The sequence below is a fragment of the Anoplolepis gracilipes genome, chromosome 9 (genome assembly GCF_047496725.1).
Source record: "Anoplolepis gracilipes chromosome 9, ASM4749672v1, whole genome shotgun sequence".
NCBI lineage: Eukaryota > Metazoa > Arthropoda > Insecta > Hymenoptera > Formicidae > Anoplolepis > Anoplolepis gracilipes.
The window spans coordinates 4597845-4620547 of record NC_132978.1 but is presented as its reverse complement, the minus strand read 5'-3'; the positions used below and the strand labels follow the sequence as shown (position 1 = coordinate 4620547).

Sequence of the window (22703 nt, the reverse complement as noted above, 5' to 3'; positions counted from 1 at the left end):
TTAATTAATTTGTAATTATTAGAAATTTTTTTATGAAACACACTCACGAAAAAATTGTCATTAATTTATAGAATATATAATTTAAATGTTTGGCAAATGCAATCATTTTTTAATATATTTTTCTAAAATAAATTTATACATTTACGTGAATTCGATAGCTGTTTCTTGAGTTACAGGGTTCGTTAAATTTAATAGATTTTTTAGTTGTTCACGTAAACGGAATCTATTACTGAATATTTCAAAATTCTAGTTGTCAACTGACTTAAAGAGAGGGACTTAAGGAGAGGGACTTTACCTCAGGTAGAGTCTTTTGTTAACAATAAGAAGCAACAAACAACGAAAGATTAAAAGAGAAAATCCATTAAGAAAAGATACAAAGCCATAAATCTCAAGAATAGAGAAGAGAGAATGCTGAGAAATATTTTTTTAAAAAATATGTGCCTTTATTCGTTAATTTTATTTAACCGATCAGAACCAAGAAGCTTTAGTGTTCTCTTTTCTGCTTAGTAACTTAAATTTTTTGAAACATTTCTATCAAGGGAACGGTCGGAAGTGTCCCTCACCGATTTTAATGAGCTTTGAAAATGTTGTAGAATATAAAAAAATTACACATTTATTTTGCTTCAAGAAAAAAAATACGAGAACACCCTCTGATTCAATTGATATTTTCGAAGCTTTATTTTTTAAACTGATATTATATTTGTACAATTACCTGCAAGATACTTTGCATAACTTAATTCTAATATTTTATAATTTTTCTGGTAAAAATATATTTGCATATTTAAGAGAAAGAAAAAATTCACGTGTACAGAATATATTACTAAATATTTCAAAATTCTAGTTGTCGACTGACTTAAAGAGACCTCAAGCAGAGTCAATTGTTAACAATAATAAGCAACAGACAATAAAATAATCAAAAGAGAAAGTCCATTATGAAAAGGAACAAAGCCATTAATCTCAACAATATAGAAACACAACGATAGTGAAAAGAAATCTCAAGAATAGTAAAGAGGATTTGCTGAGAAATATTTCTTCAAAAAAATTTGTGTTTTTATTGGTCAATTTCATTCAACCAATCAAGACCAAGAAATCTTATTGTTAGTGCTTTTTTTCTGCTTAGTAACTCAAATTCTTTGAAACATTTCTAAATAAAGTTTATCTTTAGTCTGGACGAACAGTTCGAACAAAGTGCACGTTATAGACGCATCGCGACAGTGTTACAAGCTACATAAACTTTCTATGCTCACATTCGTGATTCGTTATCACATAAATATAATAACGAAATTTAAATAAATGATACGGAACTCATTATCAATAAATAACGTTTTGAGTATTCTTTTGTGAATAATTACATTTTTTGCAATGGCTACGATAACAGACTTACCCAACGAAGTGCTTGAGAAGATTCTTTCATGTGAGAATATTAACTTAAATGATATCAAAAATTTTAAATCTACATGTCAAATATTACGGCAGATAAATCTGCGCAATCAAGTTTGGAAGGAAAAATATTTTCAGAGGTATTTTTTTTATTTATAAGTTTTGATATTAATTTTTTTAATTTAGCATACACTTAATCGATCAACAAAATATCTTTAAGAAAACGGTAAAGTTACTATATTGTTATACCATTAATTTAAATTGTACCTATTGTTTCCTTGCATATTGAACTCGTTTCTAATATTACAGTTTAGCAGGATTGTAATAAAAAAGCAAAATCCGGATTAAAGCCGAAATTTTAAAGTGTCTAAAAGTTTGACGAGTCATAATAAGTTCATCAAATAATCATAATAAATCTTCATTCATTAATTATAAACTTCACACCATTTGATTACCATTATTTGTTTTATAGCGTAAAACATCATGAAACACTCAATTAGAGTAATGTTACATATTTTCATATTTTTATTTTAAAATATTCATAGTTATGTATAATAATTTACATAATTATGTATCTATATAATATTTATATAAAACTCTTTTCTTACATTTATTTGTTTCAAGAGTTACTCTTTTTTACTTTTCATAAATAATATCTTTTGGACCTTGATAATGCAACGTCTTTTATTTATCTTTCTCTGTAAACTTTATAGTTCCTATTTACATTAAATAAAGCATTATATGCAATCAATTTTATTTTTATTTAAATATTGTATTTAATTCTAGTTTTTATTTTCATCTTATTGACTGTATATATATATATCGCAGTAGATACATCTTGATAACATATTGTTTTTATGTACACAAATTACTACCCATTATACTATTATGATATTTACAATTTAAGTAGTTAATATATATTTTCTTATAACATAGAAATTCATACTATTATCCATAATTTTTTAAACTTATGTATTTTAAACATTAATATGTTTGTAATTAAAAATTGTATATATATTTTAGAAAATATATTGTCCACAATTTATTGCTGCTATTGTTGTTGTAATGTTGTTGAATATAATTTTTTCGAATTTTTTATTTTAATTTCAGTTGTTATACTGCGAGTATGAAGTATATGAAAAAAGAGACAGAAAAACAAAAAAAAAAGTTTGCTAAATTAAATTTTGAAAATCAAATAAAAAAAGCAAAACAGAGTGTCAGGGAATTACAATGTTATGTACATTCAACATCGGAGCAGGAGTTATGGAATACTGAGGATAAAAAATTAGAACATCTACATTTTATAGCTGAAAATTCTATGATTTATTATTTTGTTTATGATGAGTTAAATAGAATTTTTCTTGCAGAATTCTCATGGTAATATTTAATAAACTGAACTGCTTTTAATTTTAAATAAAGTAATTTAATTATTGTATAATTAATATGTAAATTTTTTCAGGCTAGCCAGTTCTACTTTAACAATTCAATATAATTTTAACTTTATTTTTGGTTGCCTAAGACGATATCGATTTATATATAAGATAAATAAATTTATAAAAATGCCAAGAGAAAAGCAAATTTTAGAAAAACTATTCACTATTTTGGTACAATATATTGATCCACATATTTCTTGCTCAGTTATGAAAACATGGTTAGATGATATTACGCAAGAATTTTTATCCCGCTTTAAACAAAAATATCCTGCACATTCAATATTTTCGACATCTTTCGAACAACTTTCTTTTTTGAAAGACAACAATATCGATGACCATTTTTGGAATACAGTAGAAACGAAGCAAATTATAGATGAATTACGTGAGTTTATATATCATTTGCGAGGAAATTTCTATGATTTATTAAGACGATTATGTGCAAATTTGAAAATGACAGTGGAATTACTTGCAATTAGAGATCTAGCTGCTGTAAGTTATTTCAGATTATAAAATTATTAATTTAAAATTATGTTAAAATAATTTTATTTTGTTTTGTTCTGTTCATCATAAGAATAACATGTCTTTTATATCTTATAAATGTTTAATATAATTTTTCTAATATAATTTATAACACAGAGTACAGAACAAAATCTTATGGTGTCTATGTGTCACTGCATAGCCAGAAGACTCGGTGTACGCTGTGCCCTGGTCCAATATAGAACTCGATACGATCGTATGGCAATTGTATGGAAACCAAAGTAGTAAGTATATAATTTTACTTTATGAGTGCTTGAAATTTTTTTGGTTTTTATTTTTATATATACACTTATACACATATTATACCTATATGAATGTACCTATACATAAATACACATATATATATATATATATATATATATATATAAATATATATGTACGTGTATATTGTTTATTGCAAAGTTACGATTTCTCGAATACTTATTTTTAATACATTTATAAAATAAAATTGTATACATATAAATATGCATTAATACCACACATTTCAGAAAATTTTAGTACGCGTTACACACATACCCACATATACGTAGAAAAAAGATATCAGTTGTTTATTTATTTTACACGCAAGTATTTTATATATTCAAGCAAATTTAAAAAGATTAATAATAATAGTTCATAAATTTTTTTAATTTATTTTGTATTATGTGTATTATTTTGTACATATTATAACATGTAGATTTTTTAATTTACAATATTATAAATTTCGTAAATTATATACATCTTGAAGAATTTATTTTAATAAATTTTACATATGAAAAATAATATGTATTGATTTATATTAAAAAATTACATATATAATATAATTGTAGACAACACACTCACACGCACGCACATATATATAAAGCATTAAAAAAAAATATACAGTATAACGTTTTCTATCCTAATGTTAGTTTTGTATAAGAATGTGATCATATTAGTCGTTATTATTGCATTCTGCAATATAAACCTTATTTGTGTCACCGCGTAGCGGTTTTACTCTACACGTAGAATAACAATAGTTTTAGATTTGCAAAATAAAAATTCAATTTATTTAAGAAAAATTATATGATTAAAATAAATGTTAAATAACTTTTATACTTTTTATTGAAAAAATTTTTTTATTCTCAAATTTTCGATAATTTAAAAAAAACATTTTATTGTTTAGTTGAAGCATATTTATATATAAAATTTTATTTACACAGTTTATTCTAGGTATTTGAGATATCGTGGATATCAATTACGGTAACATATTATATATACATATATATATATAAATATATATTTTTTTTATTATTTTCAGTTGTGCAGAAAAGAATATGAAAGAAAGATTTCATATAAATGAAAGTGCGTATCAAATTTATCCATATGCCGAAAGCAATTATGACTATTATGAACTGCACAATATAGAGGTTAGTAATTTTTTATAAGTAGTTTTTATTAATTTTAGCGGTATAAAAATAACAAAAGATAACAATTTATTATTACGTTTTATTAATAATATGTTAAGTCAACAAATGAATATATTTTAATAGCAATTAGTAAGAATATTAAAATTTTTCTTTATTTTCTTATATTTAATCAAAATTATATTTATTTCTGCTTTTTCAGGTACTACAAAAAGTAATCGGTAGTTTTAGCTATCCAAGCCATTTTTTCGATCCTCGCTTTTTTTTAATGTTACGCTGGATCTATGATTTATCAAAAAAAAAAATCGATGCTCAATGCGGGATAATTATAAATGCAATATAGGTAATTTATTACACACACAATATATATTTTTGAATACGTATATCATACAATATACATTTTTTAATATATATATATATTTGATAGCGTGGAGTCTGTTGAAAGTGAGATGTCTCTTCTAGTAAGGAAGCGTCCTGACAATGCAATGGACACAAAATTTGCAACTTTACGCATCCAAATACGCATAGATTGTTGTTGGTGAATAATTGTAATTTCTCGCCCTCAACTGACGAAAGAATAGTTACTTACAAATAACTTGTGATGTTGGAAAAATATTGTAATTCTTGCGTAGGAATTGGCGTCGCTCAGACAATTGACTGTTAAATTTATAATTTTTCGATGACAAAGAGAAAATTATCCACATGCTTTCTGACAATGATTTCCGTCACACGTAATATTAACATTTGTATTTACGTTCATAATGTATTGAAAAAGACTGCGTACAGTCGAAACATTTACTACGATGTAATTTAGAACAATAAATATTATTATTTTTTACTTATCATAAATTATCATATTACCTATCATATATTATATAAAATATTTCGTCTACACGGTAAAAAACATTTTGTATTGTTGCTAAAATTTTCTATTTTTGTAGAAATTTTTGTGTTAATCATTTAACATACTCTTATGTTAATATAACGTACTATCCTTGTGTTATTTTAACTTTTCTGCATTGTGTTAATATTCACCGTTTCTAAGAGTTAAAACAACACAATAACAATAAGTAAATCTTACACAAATTCACATTTTTGTGTTAATTCTTTACATATTATTTGTGTTATTTGTTTACATATTTGCCTCCTGTTAAATTAACATTAAAATTAGAATGGATAAATTGGGACCCGAGAAATGTGTTAAATGTAACACAAAATTATTTACCGTGTATATTTTAAAAATATCATATTAATGTGTTACGATTATTCCTTAAATTTTAAATTACATTAAGAAAATGGCAATAGGGAATTATCTAAACAATTAGTAAATTAGTTAAGAAAAGTTATTTAATAAATTATATTAAAATTAAATTTAGTAATTATTAAATTATACTATTAGAGTATTTGTCACATCTTCCCATGTACATCATTCTATACGTTTTTGTTTTTTGTTTTATTGTAAAGCACTGAGGAGAATTTCGATTGTATATAGAAACGTTTGCTCACACACATCGATTATAATAATCTCGTCACGACACTTATTAAATTAAAATCTTGTACTTGAATTTTAATGTATGTACATTTATTTTTGTTATTGTGACTTTAAGTGTAATGTAAAAATAACATACAAACTAATTAAAAACTACATGAAAGAGTAGTTACAATAACTTGTAAGAAATGTTGATAGAACATTTTAAAGTTCATGATAAGTAACGGGTTAATTAAAAACGACCTGACTAGCCAAAATTATTCAATTTATTTACACGACGTTTCGACCATATGGTTGTGGTCCTTTTCAAGTGTAACTATAAAGAAAATAAATAACGGATCAAACATTAAGGGACAGTCCACAGTCGCAATGAACAAGACTGATTATCTGTTAAAAATGGAGTCGATGTTGAGTGATGAATTTACTTACAAGAAAATCAATAAAAATCCGACAAAACCACTTATGAACAAGATAAATTCATTATTAAAATCTTGGCTCAATAACGAGCTCATCGACGAAAGAACTTACAAACATCTCAACTGTACAAATGGAAATTTACCACGTTGCTATGGGTTGCCCAAGATCCATAAGCCTGGTTTTCCATTAAGAATCATTGTTTCGACTGTTGGCAGTGCTTTGTACAATTTATCAACTTACATACAGGATATACTGCAAAGGTCAGTTGTAAAACCAGCTTCACATATAAACGACGGATGGTCTTTTTCCAAAAAGATCAAGGACGTTATTATTGAGGGCGGTCAAGTAATGATATCATTGGATGTTAGCTCGTTATTTACTAATGTCCCCAAAGAATTGGTTCTGAGCGCCATTGAAAAACGATGGAATGACATCAGTTCTGCTACTAACTTTAGCCTTGCTCAATTTATACATGTTGTGGAATTGATTTTAGATTCGACAAGTTTTAGTTTTAATGGACAGTTTTACGAGCAAATTTTCGGAAGCCCCATGGGCTCTCCTTTATCTCCGATACTAGCGGACATTGTTATGGATGATTTAGAGTCTCATTGTCTAAATTTGTTAAGTTTTAAAGTCCCAATTTACTATAGATATGTGGACGACATATTTGCAATAATTCCACGCACACGCATTGATGAGATGTTAGATACTTTTAATAATTTTCACCCTCGTTTAAAATTTACGTTTGAGATTGAACAGAATAAGTCCATTAGCTTCTTAAATACTACTGTTTTACGTGTTGACAATGGACTCATAACTAATTGTTACAGAAAACCCACTTGGTCAGGAAGATATATCAACTTTTATTCGAATCACCGAATGAAATATAAAATTAATACGATTTATAGTCTTGTTGATCATGCATTGCTGCTCTCTGATACTAGGTTCCACAATGAGAATTTGTGTATTGTTTATAAAACACTGCGTAATAATTGTTTCCCTGACAACCTTATTGGACGACACATCAAAAAGAGGATCAATTTTTTAAAAAATCGCGACAATTTGGAATTTGAACCCCGGGGGAAGGAATTACAAAGAAGCAGCCTTTTTGTTTCAATTTCTTATGTTAATGAATTTAGCTTTTGTTTACGTCGTACTGTTTGTGACGCTGGTTTGAACGTCGTTATGACTATAACTAATAAACTTAATACATTGATTAAGCGTGGTAAAGACAGATTACATACTGACTTTAGAACTGATGTTGTTTATAAATTACAGTGTAAGGATTGCGATGCGCTTTACATAGGCCAAACAAAGCGACATATACGCACACGTATTAGAGAACATCTTAACAATATAAAATTACATCCTACCAATCAATCAGTCGTTAGCAAACACAGAGTTGAATTTGGGCATGATTTTGAGTGGGACGATCCGGTTATTTTACACAATGAAAAATTTATTAAGAAAAGAGAAATAGCTGAAATGTTTTTTATTAAGAAATTTAACTCCACGATTAATCTACAAAGAGATACTGAAAATTTAAATAATATTTATGACAAAATTATAAAGATCGTTTGAACTGTTTTCCTTTTAACCATTGACAGTTTCGTTTAAAAACTCATGCTGACATGACGTGTCTCCTTGTTTGTGTTCATCTCAAAATTAATAACCATTGTTTTTAACTAAGTGACATATTTAATTATTCCATCATTAAGTTCCACCTTTAAACATGTCCCATTGGATTCTTTCTTCTGTTTCTTAATTTACGTGTGAGTAGACTAGTTTTATAACGCCATTATGTTGTATTGTTTGGCTTAAATCCGTTAAAAATTGTATCCATATATCAATGTTTGATCCGTTATTTATTTTCTTTATAGTTACACTTGAAAAGGACCACAACCATATGGTCGAAACGTCATGTAAATAAATTGAATAATTTTGGCTAGTCAGGTCGTTTTTAATTAACCCGTTGTTTATAATTAAATACTAGCGACTTTAATAACTTATAATTTTAATATTTTAATATTACCAAAAGTATTATTTATTCTGAATTTGCTCCGAAACTGGCGATAGATCCTCTTGAAAATTCTTATGAAAGAAAGAAAGAAAGAAAGAGAGAGAAACCGACAAATATATATTTTATTAATTTATTCTATCATTACTCTTAAAAATTAATTTATTAATTACAATTTAATATTTTAATATTTATTTATTTAAAAAATACTTTTTATTACATATATGTGTGTTTATTACAGATTATTCTATTTAATTTATTTTGTTAAAATAGGAATTTCGATCTTAAATATTTAATTTATAAAAAAAATTTAATAGTAATAGGATAATAAAGTAGAAGAAACAATATTTATTGCAAATATCTTTTACATTATATTAAATAAAAAAATTTATTTTATTGGATATGCATATAAAATATAAATCTATATAAATGACCGTATTCCTGTCTACAACTTGTGGATGTAACATGGACCTCAACCGGTAGTAGCATAAACTGATTGGTTCATTTCCGTGCTACACCCATAACTGCTTTATCATCACTGAAAGTGGATGTGGCTATGTAGTTCCAGAGGGCTGTAAAATAGATATATGCGACGCTAGTATACAACGGAAAAAGCGTTGTATGAAAAGTAGGACCTGGCTCTTATAACCTTGTAGCACGTGTAGTAGTTCTGTCTCGTAAAAAACGAAAATCCATAAAAAAGAATAAAGAAAAGCTGACTTAAATTTTTTCAAGATGAGCTCTAAGAAGATGGGCTCTAAAAAGACCGGACCGGTTGACAATGCGTGGTCGTTGAAAATTCCAGAGTTTAAAGAGAGGGATAACTCACATCGTCTCCTGGAGGAAAGTTCATTCGCAACCATGTTCCCTAAATATCGGGAGCAATATTTGAAGGAACATTGGTCGTTGATTCAGAAAGCATTGGCCGAACATCATATCAAGGCTGAACTGGATCTGGTCGAAGGTAGCATGACAGTGAAAACCACCAGGAAAACGTGGGACCCTTATATCGTCCTTAAAGCACGCGATATGATCAAAGTCATAGCTCGTTCGGTTCCCTTCGAGCAGGCGGTGAGAGTTCTCCAGGATGACATTGCTGCAGACATCATAAAGATATCCTCGTTTGTCAGGAATAAGGAGAAATTTGTTAAAAGGAGACAAAGGCTCATTGGACCAAACGGATGCAATTTGAAATCCATTGAACTGCTCACCAATTGTTATGTCGTAGTGCAGGGTCAAACTGTGTCGGCACTGGGGCCTTACAAAGGTCTACAGCAAGTGAGGAAAATTGTAGAAGATACAATGAAGAATATTCATCCAGTTTATAGTCTCAAAGCATTGATGATCAAAAGAGAACTTGCCAAGAATCCAAAATTGAAGAATGAGAATTGGGAGCGTTATCTTCCCAAATACAGCAGTAAGACTATAAGCAAGCGCAAAGAACCGAAGAAGAAGAAGGTGAAGAAGCCGTACACTCCATTCCCACCACCCCAGCAAGAAAGCAAACTTGATAAGGAAATGGCATCTGGCGAATACTTCTTGAAGGAGGAGCAGAAGAGGGCAAAGAAAAGGAAAGAATTGGAAGCGAAACATGAAGAGGCAAACAAGAGAAGACAGGAACGCAGAGCACAAGCATTTGTACCACCTGAAGAGAAACCTGTTCAAAAATAAAACTGTAAAAAAAACTGTGATATGGACATTGTATAAATAAAATGTTCAATCAGGACTCTAGAAGGAAGAAGTGCAAGATAGAATAATGTGCTTATAGTGCAAGTTACAACAGACATTTTTCTAATGACATCAATGATATCAATACATATATGGTATGTAAAGTCATATGGAAAATTAAATTTTGTTACACAAATGTAAATTTACGGAAATATCCCGCTATTTTATTAAAAAACCTCATTTTCATAATTACTGTATTATATCGCATTCTTAACATATATAATTATATATATATATATATTTTTTTTTTACATTTTTGTAAAATATATAGAGCAGAGGAAATTTTGGCATTTAGCATTTTGAAAACAAATATACTTACAATTTAATATATATACACATTTTTTTAATATATATTTTTTTACTTGTTAAATTTCTTACAGAATATTTTGGATCTTCTAAAACAATTTTGATAAAACAAATTTCTGCATTTATTTTCACAAACAATACAATGTAAAAATATATTTTGAACATTATTGATCATATTTCTTTTCTCTTCGACTTTTATTTTTGATTCTGCTTTTTTTTAATCAGAATATTTTATTCCAAGTAGTATATTATGTCTTCAATATGCTAATACCTTGTGTAACTCGATGCAATCGCCATTTCAAAACTTGTTGCAAAATTATTATAATTTGAAAATAGCTGATGCTAAACTAGCACTGAATTATTTTTCAATATCCAAAATCGCTCTTATCAGACAAAATATCAGACTAACGTACTCATTGTATGACAAGGATATAAATACTCATTCAATATAATACAGCATTCTTATTCTATCTGCACCACAATTTTGCTTCTTGAGTATAAATTTTCATATACTGAATACACCTATATTAACATTGACTGATTATCCGCTATCTTAATATTAGGCTCGAGTCGCCTATTACCTTATTTTACTGATCTTGGAAGTACGACATTTTGTTAACTTATATCTATACTTTTTCTCTGTCATGTCGTTAATATAATTATTTACAGATATATGAGTATATGTATATGTATGGTTGTATGTGGCAATTCCGCTTACATGAGAAATGCACGGAAACGAATAATAAATACATATTCACGCTGATTGCAAAAAACAAGCTTTTTGGAATTGTTAGGACGGGAGGGAGGTGATCAATATATAATATATATAGAATATGCATAATTATTTACAAAGCAGCGATTCTCGGATTGCATGAGATATAGACAAGTTTCAAGGGATTCTGCGCACGTTTGCATATTTAATATCGCATGTTTCTCGTACTTCCTCTTGGTTTATTTATTATAATAATCAAAATTCGAATTAAATTTTTGCCCGACTACAAAATGATGTTCGATCAACAATTATGGGAGAGATAAGTGTAATGCACAATCTTTTGTTTATTAACTAGTCGAAAGGGTTATTAGCGAAACTTTATTCTCTTATAATTACTAGATTTAATTGTTAAATAATTTCTTATTAAACGTTAAGCATTCCGTTAATTAAGCTTCGCGTGCAAATTATTTGTTTATAAAACTTTAAATTATCTTAAAACAAAGTTCCATTATCTACGCTTTTGAAGCTTTTGGACGGCAAAATCCTTTAATTCCAAGGAAGGTTGACTGATCCTATAATTAGACTTTTCTCTTTCTTCAATTAAAGTCGACTTAGTCGAAATCCTTCAAAGCATCTGTAGCCGAAAGGAAGCGCGATAATACAGGGATACACCTCATATACATATTTACTATCTACGCATATATCGTCGCTAACCGATTTCCTGATTAAAGGAAAATGTTCTAAGGGGCTGATGTTTTTTCTCGCGCGACGATACATACAATACAAATTTTTTAGACATTTTGATTTTCAGAAGCAATTTTTTTTTTTTTTTTCATAATATGCGATCGCCTTTATTTAATTGGAACAGTCAATCGCATAATATATCTATACTGAAGTTATTATCAGCTTATGTATAGAGAGAATATCAATATCAAAAGAATTTTTTTTACCACTTGCAGCAGCTATCTGGATGTAATATATGGATGCCCGTGTATTATACAAAAGTTCATTAAGATATTATTCTTCTTGCTTCGCGATGTTTATAGCACGAAGCAACGGCAGTAAGACATTATCATTAGAAAGTATAAGTGTACAAAAAATCACGTCTTCTGCTAATACCTATTGCTATTATATTAATTGTATCAACTGCCACTTTGATTCACTTAACACGTTGTAGACAAGTAATGGAATCGACAAAGTGCGATAAATGCACTTAAAAGAGAATTCTTACATTTTTATATAATTTATGTTTAAAATCGATTTTTTTTAACTGACGATTATTAAAACAAGAATTTTTTAAATTACAAATTGAAAAACTTGAGAATTATTGCTTTACTTCTAAGAATTAAAACTCAAATGTACAGAATCGAATTCTATTCCAACTTCTTTTAATTCACTTATTTTTAGAATGTTGTATTTAACGAGCTACAATATGTTAAGTATATGCTCATACGCTTTAGTTACGCCGCGCTTTTCGCACAACCAAGTAAGTATACAATTAGTTACAAAAATAAATCTCTTTTTTGCAAATCTCGTATAGCGCATTTTTGACGAGAAAGCGTTTTGTTCATTGCGATTTGTTGTTTGATTACGGAGATAGGCGGATTTAAAATTACGCCTCGTATACATACTAAGATGAGATAAAAACATCAGATAATAACATATTTCACTTTGCATGATTTCAAGACCGATTAAAATAGCAGTATCAATCGCTAAGAAGCTTTCTGCATATACAATCTTTAGTCAAGTGTAAGTCAAAAGTATAAAATTTATAGATTTTCTGATGGTGCAAAAAATGTATGGCATTTTTCAAGACATCTTAAAAAAAGTGAAGTTTTTCCATTATGAATAGTGTTAAAAATTTAAATATCTAATTGTGATATAGAACGAGAACACAATTGTGTTGTAATTGGTTCTTTTTTTAGTGTAAATATAGCAAAAATCTCTTTTTTTCTCTCCTTTTTCTATCTTTTTGTGTTTATTTACTTAAAAGCGTAATCTCAAAATGGTGTTTGTGATAAGAAACTATTAATTATCTAAAACATGAAGTAATGCCAAAGGTTTGGCTTTCTTCGTATAAAAAAATTGCATACATAAATAAAAAAAAAAAAAAAAAAGAAAGATGAACTGCCCATTACTTGGACACTCAAGTACGTACTATAAATTATTAGCCTTCACTAGATCTGACTTTGCGATAAGCAAAAATATCATAAACTCACAATCAGTGTCTTCCAAGTATAATTTTCTACATAATATTCTGATTTATATATATACTCCTATCTCTTTGTTTCATTAACGCTTTATAATTTTAACAAAACAAGAAAAAAAATTTTATTTTTACTTTTTTTAAATCTATTTCTAAGTAATGACTCTTTTTTATTAATTATATTTCATTAATAGCATTGTTGCTATCTTATAAGTTGATTGACTGATTTTACTTAACTCTTCAATTGCCAATGTCAATATAAATTTACAATTGCATACGTAAATTTTTCATATTAACAAAAATTATTTTTTAAAAGAAATTCTATAAATGTTCATATATAAATTTTGAGATTTTATAGACATATATTTTGCGCAAAGTGACGAGCTGATCGCATTCACGCAATGCTCTTCATCAAGTTAATTTTTATTCAAGTAATATATTCTTCAAATAAATTTTTCGAGTCTGATTAATTATGAAACTGTGCATGAGTACTTTGCGTATACTATTCAATTATTTCTTAATTAATATACACATTTAGCTCTTTTTATAACACTTTAAACCGCGAATACGAGGGATTTCTTTGTTCTATTGATTTTATTCGAGGCTAAAAGTGTTAAATATAGCTCTTTTAATAATATGATTTTTCTTTGTTTAAATCCAGCGCACGTATGAAGTATATACCGTAATCCGTGCATTTGACTTAAGATGCAGTCGCAACCAACGTGCTTCGGGTCGCAACATTGAAAGTACATGCAACTTCATTGTCACTATTCGTACACATAGTCCTTCACACTTTTTACATTATTTTACTATAAATAATTTTACGCTTATCACACATCGATTGCGAGACGTTATCCTATCAGTAAGATCTTTTGTCATTATAAAAGAAGTATTATGATTTCTAGTGTTTTCTTAATATGTAAGAAAACGATCAAAAGCGATAGAATATTTCGAATGGATATTAAAACAGAAGCTTATTAATTAGTCATATACACCAAGCAGTCTTAAAACTTTTTTCACTCTTTTCTGCGAACTTATCTTGTCTTTATATCATATATATATATATATATGTAATACCACTTTTTTATAACATTATTAAAGAATTCCCGGATAAATATATTCTCGATGTAACTTTACGAAATAAGCATCGGGAAATCACGAACTTGCAAATTAGCGCATACAAGATAGCTCTTCCTCGATACCATATGGGAGATAGAGCCACAAAGATTATTGCACAAAGATACGCTGGTATACGATAAGTAAATCCGGCCGAATTGATCGGTCTGTTCGCGCGCGGACAGCCAGTCCTTAATTAAGTAACGGCGCCTCCGACACGGTCGGTCTTGGTTAAAATGACTTTGATCACATCGCGACGTGTGACGATAAGTGAGAGTCTTGCGGTTGAATGGCGTGTTCACCGCAACCATATCAGCTAGTGATTGTGATTGTAGAGATGCCACCTCTGCGTCTCCGCATTCGAGTCGCACTTCTCCGCCGTGATGCCACGCTGTGCGTGATACCGCGAGTCTACGCACACTGGTATTCTAGTGTGGCGGATCAAGCCGCCCTCCAAGTGCCGCCACTTCTGATTCTCGCTGCCATCACAGATTTGCATCAGTAGCGTCGTGCCCTTGGCGTACACTGGTAGGGTCAGGCAGAGATCATGATGCTTGATCAAGCCGTCTTTCGTGAGGCCCCATTCCTGAAAAATGCACATTGATGTTTATCCGTCGAAATATATTTCGATTTTATTAAATTCAAATTATTCCTTTATCCTCTGGCATACTCACCTGGTTGCCTCCGGTATTGTGACAAGGATAGAGGCCTACGTTCCCATCGAGAAGATGGCCCATGCTGTCTAGACAGGCAGTGCCTTGCTTCAAAGAACCTCCTGGACCACCCTCGCTCGTAGGTATAACCAATTCAGGATAGACATTCTTTAGATACCAACTGAAAGGCTTGCAATGTAATCTTCGTTTTAGCTCCATCCTGTCTTGGATACTGAAAATGTGTTATTTAATTTATTATATGAATTATTTATAAGTACAATAACATAATCGAATGTTACATTGCTTCAATTAAATTTTTTGTTTTTATATATTTAATAATATCAAGTTTTATATATTCAGATATGTACTTTGTGGCGTTAAATGACATGACGAAATGTAGTGAAATTAGAGTTCTATCTCTCGAGGGTTTAATTGAAACGTCGGCGCAACTAGACTTACTTTCCGTAAGGGATGTTTCGTGCCAACGGCACGGCATTATAGTAGAACTGCTTGTAGTCGTCCATCCATACTTCGGCGGCGCGCCTCGTGTTTCGTGCAAACACGTTTCCGCTGCCTCCAGGGAACGAGTAAGGATGACGTTTGCGGAATACATGGCCCACACGTGAGCACGGGATAATCTCTAAGCTGCCACCGCATTGCCACACGCGGAACGATATTTCTGAAAGAAAGTTACAAGTGAGCAATGTAAGCGGTATAAGCGTAAACGTTAATGTGAGAAAAGAAGTAGCCAAGAGCGCAGTAGAATAAAAAGGATCCATAAACTCCCGGATTTATCTAATTTATTCTTACACGTCACATTATTCTTAATATTTCTGCTTTTTGTTGTATATTATAAGTAAAAATCTTATCCATCGATAAAAACCATCTCATATCTTAGAATATGTAACATACATGTTATTTGCAAAAATGCTGTTTTAATATACAAATCTTTCATTAAGTTACGCTAAACTAAAATAATATTAGCATTATTTCAAGAAACTCGACAATTTTTCTTCTCCGTTCAAAATAAGGTCGAAGTTATTTCACACTTCTGACATATATTGGTTTTCTTGCTATGTTTTCCACAAAGTTCTTACAAACTGCGCACAGGATGGTAGTTTCTGTCGAATAGTTTGTTCTCTTTCGTGTTTGAAACGTGTAACGACAGACACAGCATCTTTCCTGATACTTGGACGAATAATCGATGCTTTAAACGTAAACAACCAACGTGACACTTTATGCAATATCCATAAGTGAATGTATGAAATTTATGTTGCTTGATAAATTTTAATATTTAATTAACATTAAATAATGTTTTTAAAATGAATAAATGTATATAATCGCGATTTTCTATAAACTTTTGAGAACTGGAATATTTTCAATTTTATTTTTGTGAAGCTATGTGTTATAGTGACAAGTAAGCTAATATTTACGCCAATATATTTGATATCTCTTAATACAATCTAATAGAAAACGTTTATAAAACTTGTTAAGAAATTATAACTCTCAACCACAGTGATCCAATAAAAAGTTTACTCTACTGCAAAGTACTCGTCTTGAGTTGCACGTGCCTCGCACGAAAGTTTTTATAACAAAGTATGTACATCGGCCACGTGCAATATCTCTCGTGGCATTTGCAATTCTTTTAGAGCGAAATATCTTTAGATGTTATTTTTTTAAAATAAATAACAAAATACAAATAGATTTGCAAAGAAGAGCAGCTTGATTAAAATTATTTAAGAATCATAACGTGTATCGAATTTTTGCTGACTTTTCTCAAACACTTTATACTTTATACTTGTACATTGAAACCGTATAACCATACCGAGATTTTCACCGCCCCAAACATCCATTTGAGTATCGTATTTGCCGAGTTTCTCAAAGTACGCTTTGTTGATGACAAATAGTCCGCCAGCAATCATAGGGGTCCTAATGGCTTGCGTCGGGTCCTTTTGTCTCGCCTGTCGTTCCGTTTGGCTGAGATACTCCCATTTAAAGACCAAACTCCAATCGAAACCACCCCTGAGGTCAGCGGAAGCTCCTAAAAACAAGATAAAATCGTTTGATTCGTTTAGGAAGGAGTATTGTTTACGTAGAGATATTTGTGATATCTGAAAAGAGAGAATGAAAACTTTATCTTTTTATTTCTCAGAAATATATCGTGGAAATCGTAGAAACGCCTCGTTGTTTACGACATATACTTACCGATATATTGGAAAGTGTCCATACTGATTACATCGATCACAGGACAGACCACCCTGGTTGGATCTTCGGCCACCCTTTCCAGGAGTGGTTCAATCCAGTCGGCGTTGCATTCGCAATGCGAATCCAGAAATGTCAACACACTTGCGGTAGCTGCATCTGCGCCGCGGACGCGCGATCTCATCAATCCTTCTCTCTTTTCATTTCTGATAACACGAACTTTATGGATTCGTGACAGCTCTTCGCCGTCCTCAGCTGCAAAAAAAAATCAATTTTTCTTATTTTTACATTTTTTATTTTATGTTAATTAAACGCACGTTTCATATTTGTATATTTGGTGTAATGATTACAATATCATTTTACAATGTCACTTTATTTTGTAATATTGTGATATTATTTATTATTTTAATTATTTTATTACAGTCCATTATCTCTGTTTACTTCATCAAAATATAATTTCTTGTTAAGAAAATATAAACTTCAAATTGCGAGTATCGAGCATATGTGCATGCAAATTTTGAGATTATAATTTAATGATACGCTAGGACGATAAAGAGTATCATAAATGACGGATTAGCCACGAGTCACTAACCCTTTAGTGGTATTAAATATTAGTGAAATATTAAACACGGTTTTCCGTAATTGAATATACATATTTAGATTTTAATTATGCCACATTACATTGAATATCATATGCGCAATATTCTTTTTACGAATCTGCAAATATAATTTGTCGCTTTTGTGTGTAATATCAAATTTTATAATACTTTATTTCAAATTGTGATATTTTACAATTTAAAAGGTCTAAAACTTGTGCTTGATAAATCAATAAAATTACTTTTATTAATATTATTTTTATTAAATACTTGAGTAAATTTTGCAAATACAATATAGTATGCGAAACTTACGATGATCGCTAAAATCGTCTACCAGAATGATTTCCTTGATCAGATGTTCTGGACTTCTGTTCAGCACACTAAAATCAAAAGAGAGCGAAATTTCGTATATGTAATATTCAAATTTAATAACTGTTATTAATATTAATTTTAATAACTATTAGTTTATTGCTTAAAAATTTCGGAAATTATGAATAAAAACATGATAAATATGCATAATACTGGATATTATTGAACCGTTATCATCGTTACCTATATCGTACTATCAAACACCAAAACAAAAAGATAAAATCTTAAATATTACATTTTGACATAAGATCGTTTCTTCAAAAACTTTTTCTTTATTTTAGTTATTTAATTAAAAAATTTCGGTACGTCATTTTTTTCTGAGTCACTATAATTCAATCCTATATAAACACTTTCAGTCGATTAACGTCGAATAAAATGAGGTACCGGATTAAGAGAAGAACAGAAGCTTCAGTGTTCCATTGAATCTTTTATCAAAGTTTCGAGGACTCTGTCTGACCATTTGCCTCTTGTTTGAACGTTTCTCATGTTGCTGCGTCCCATTCTATTCGCGAGTTTAATATAAGAAGATTATTGTAGACACTAAGAAATTGAGATAAAAGAGAATTATTATAAATACTTAGGATACCTTTTACTAATTAAAATTACCTTTTTATGAAAACATTTTTTAACTCTACGATTATTTTTTAAATTAATATTTAACGTCAATGGTCTTATTACAAATATTAATGAAATAACAAAAGATTATTATTTTTCAATTTTTTATTTCTTACTTGCATAGATAAGATATCATCTTAACTTTTGTAGAAAATTTTGACAAGACGTGAAATTGATCACGAAGAATTTTGCGCGCCATATCAAGATGGTGGTGAGGTGTGGTTTCGCTGTGGTAATTAAGACTTTCTTTTAATTTCATCGACCGAGGCGATAGAACCGATATATCTCCCTGACGCTACCACGCGTTACAGACTTAAATAAATTTTCCGACTCTTGCCTGCTTCCTTCTTCCTTCTTCGAGCAACTTTTGCACGGAGACTACCTCCGGCGAAAACGAGCTATCGTGGCTCGTACTTTCCTTCATTCTGGACGGGCGCCCCGTAGTGAAAGACGTTTTTAATTAATACTTATGACACTTATGAGAAATAGTAATGATTTATGCTCTGAATAATATGTTTCTGTGGATAAAGATAAAAAGTGTTAAAGTTATGCAGAAAATATTAAATAATTAAATAATATTAAAATAATAATTAATTTAATGTTCCTCTTTTTACTACAAATGTGAAATATTTTTTTTTTAATGCGGAATATTTTCACAAATTTTTTTAAAAAAATATGTTTATAAATGATAAAGCTAAAAGCGCTGTACCAAACATGGTGTTGTCTCATTAAAAAAACTATTCAAATAAAATTAATTTATTCATTATGAATTGATAACAATTTATATTTTTCATCAAAGAATAAAAAGAAGCTAATTGTTATGTATTCTTCATATATGTTTGAGAAAGATCTTTCTGATTCGTCGGTTCATCGCATTCATACACGTATATACGCATAATAAGTGCGAAGGTATAAAGCGATGGAACGACGATTAAAAAATTCCATTGCATGCCAAACCCAATTCCGACTCGAATTGGGAATCTTCGCGCGTTTCCCGCAACCCGTTGATCGAATCGAGAATATAAGATTGCCGTGCCCTACATATCTATACCATCTACGATCATGTGAGAATTTGCTCATTCAGTAATTATTTTGCGTTTGGGAATTTAATCGCAAAATATATTGCTCACATATTAAATCTATATTTTATTTATTTTATGGAATCTACGAGCGCTTTAATTTTTGTATTTTTCATTTTTTAAGTCTCAATTTTTTAAATATTATTTATGTATTTTTTAAAAATATTGTACAAACAAACTAAATATGTTAATCTTTGTCTAAGTTTATATACGAAGCATAATTGTAATATACAAAATATACCAAAGAAGAAACTAAGAAGATCCATGTATTTAAATTTGAAGTGTAACTGCATTTGCATTTTATGTAAAATAAAATTGTTTCAAATTTACCTGACGACGGTTCTGAGTAGCGTAGACCGTGCTTCATTGTGGAAAGTAATTATAACGGAAGTCGGTGGCAAATCCTGTCTCCATTGTTTCATTCTACACCTGTAGCGAGAAAATAGCATAATTATGAAGTTGCCTAGAAATCTGAGACGTGTTAGTGATTTCAATGAAAATCAAGGTTAGCGGGTAAAATATTCTGGTGGGGCTTCTCTTGTCCTGCATTTGTATCATTCGTACAGTACAGATACAGATCTTTAATATTATGCCTTGTTAAATGATAATTATGAATTGCAAAATAGAAACGAAAGAGAGTGATAGGAAGAGACAAATTTTTTTAAGCTAAAATTTAAATAAATTTAAATTAATTTAAATGAAATGGAAAATTACAATTCTTATAAGATTAATATTTTCTAATATATTGCAATCGAACGCTAAACACATGAAACCAGGATTACGAATCATAATGTTGTGAGACATAATATATTTTTCGATACAATATTAAATTTATTGTTAGTAAAATAATAATAAATTGATTAATATAGTATTTAATTTAGTATTGTTTATTTTAAATTTTGCTTCAGTATATTCATTATTCTTCATCAAAGTTATCTCTGTGTTAACAATTTGTGTTTATCAATTTATTTGATTTAAAAAAATTGTTATTTTATTTCCTGTTGATGAAAGATAACACTTTGCATATTATTAATTTTTCAATTTATTTCAATATTAGTTTAATCAATTCAATGAGTCAGTTAAATATTGACTGATATATTTTTCACTATTTATAAATTTAAATTTATTTATATAATATATTCTAGATCCGCAAGACGTTCAATCAGATGCTCTTTAGCTGCATTTTTAAAATTTCTTTTATTTAGAAGGTATTTAGGTCACATCGATAAAACTCTTTTTAAAAACCGTTTTTGTGTGATGTTCAATATTAAATTTATTTATCAATATGTCGATTTTTATTAATTGCAATTCTGTAAAGCACGTGCAAATATTTGATTTGGTTTATTACGGTCGATAAAAGTAATACGAAAATACTTTCCAGAATTCCGATATGAATTTTCTACAGATTTCACTTTTTATTGCAATTTCGAGATTTTTATGACGTTTGCCGCCGAGAGATATTCAATATTTGGCGATTCTTTCTCATGTTTTGCAACATAAATATTCTCGCAAATGAGAAACAAAATGCGTTAAAACTGTCGCATAAATTCAACTCGACCATCCGCGTAACGGCGTGAATTTTTACATCATATTCATAAATTCACTGCTACCGCTTCACTAAAGACGCGCTTGAAAATTGTATTAGCCATCGCTTCGTAGATATAGATGCAAATTGCCAGTAGCCGACGTGGACGTCGATATAAATTCAAAATCTCCCTCTCGTATTTCGCAATTCACTTTCTGTTGGCTCATTTCTAAATTCTTCTTTTTAAAACGCACCTTATATTAAATAAAAGTTTGATAAAAAAAAAACAAGGAAAGTTTACGATGACAGTGTTCTTTAAATTATGCATAACATTGTTTCTCTTTCTCTCTCTCTGTTTCTTCTGAGAGACTGTTTTATTTCAATCTAATCATTGAGAAACTTTATTTATTTTTTAATGTAAAAAAAAACAACATAAAACACATATACGTAATGTTGCTTAAGGCTATGTTTTAATGTGTGCATGCAATTATAAAAGAATTAAGATAATTTAACATTTAATAATTTTATGCTTCTTTCGGATTTTCAATATTTTTTATGATCGTAATAAAAAGAAAAACAGAGAGAAGTCAGAATAATCATATTTCTTCGATGCGTTGCGTTTTGAGATGCTTGACGCAGCACAAGCAGAGAATGGCGGAAGTAGCCTAACCACTTGAAGTGATGCTTAAAAATCAGAAGAAATGTGAAAAGATGGAGAGAGAAGATCGTCCGCTTATACGGCCATCGGAGTCGGCGCAGAGAGGGCACGTAAATGCGGCCAGACGATCCCAATATGTCAGCCCCTCTTTGCCAAGATAAACTCGTGGGACGTGCACTGAATACGGTTACTATAGGTGTACAAATGCGCGAATGCACTTTTTCGTGACGACGCGCGTCAAACGAGAAAGTTTCGAACTGTCACCGCTGGAAATTATCGC

The 22703-nt window shown here is 29.6% G+C and overlaps 3 protein-coding genes across 4 annotated transcripts in view; 2 read left to right on the top strand and 1 right to left on the bottom strand.

The window, feature by feature from the left end:
• The first annotated feature begins 988 nt into the window (after positions 1-988).
• On the top strand, positions 989-5577 carry LOC140669562 (uncharacterized). The gene is made up of 7 exons (XM_072899532.1): positions 989-1520; positions 2491-2757; positions 2840-3302; positions 3450-3574; positions 4630-4738; positions 4938-5078; positions 5163-5577. The coding sequence occupies exons 1-6, from the start codon at positions 1363-1365 to the stop codon at positions 5076-5078; spliced, it is 1263 nt and encodes a 420-aa protein (XP_072755633.1). The 5' UTR covers positions 989-1362; the 3' UTR covers positions 5163-5577.
• A 3690-nt stretch (positions 5578-9267) lies between these two features.
• Positions 9268-11168, top strand: Dbe (KRR1 small subunit processome component homolog dbe). Its single transcript, XM_072898753.1, has one exon. The coding sequence runs from the start codon at positions 9394-9396 to the stop codon at positions 10327-10329; it is 936 nt and encodes a 311-aa protein (XP_072754854.1). The 5' UTR covers positions 9268-9393; the 3' UTR covers positions 10330-11168.
• Positions 11169-12007: 839 nt separating this feature from the next.
• The window catches only part of Pgant2 (polypeptide N-acetylgalactosaminyltransferase 2), a 204489-nt gene continuing 193793 nt past the window's right edge, over positions 12008-22703 (bottom strand). For both annotated transcript variants that reach the window (XM_072898751.1, XM_072898752.1), the window contains exons 4-10: positions 20571-20669; positions 18490-18557; positions 17585-17836; positions 17205-17420; positions 15839-16058; positions 15401-15611; positions 12008-15312 (exon numbers count right to left, since the gene is read on the bottom strand). In XM_072898751.1, coding sequence (XP_072754852.1) covers positions 15043-15312; positions 15401-15611; positions 15839-16058; positions 17205-17420; positions 17585-17836; positions 18490-18557; positions 20571-20669 — 1336 coding nt within the window. In that variant the 3' untranslated portion in view covers positions 12008-15042. The remainder of the gene's footprint in view (positions 15313-15400; positions 15612-15838; positions 16059-17204; positions 17421-17584; positions 17837-18489; positions 18558-20570; positions 20670-22703) is intronic.

Excerpts from the sequence above, each read along its gene's own strand:
- Dbe (XM_072898753.1), top strand. The coding sequence starts at position 9,394 with ATGAGCTCTAAGAAGATGGGCTCTAAAAAGACCGGACCGGTTGACAAT.
- LOC140669562 (XM_072899532.1), top strand. The coding sequence starts at position 1,363 with ATGGCTACGATAACAGACTTACCCAACGAAGTGCTTGAGAAGATTCTT. Across the intron at positions 3,303-3,449 it reads CAATTAGAGATCTAGCTGCT|AGTACAGAACAAAATCTTAT; the intron begins GTAAGTTATTTC and ends TTTATAACACAG. Across the intron at positions 3,575-4,629 it reads ATTGTATGGAAACCAAAGTA|TTGTGCAGAAAAGAATATGA; the intron begins GTAAGTATATAA and ends TATTATTTTCAG.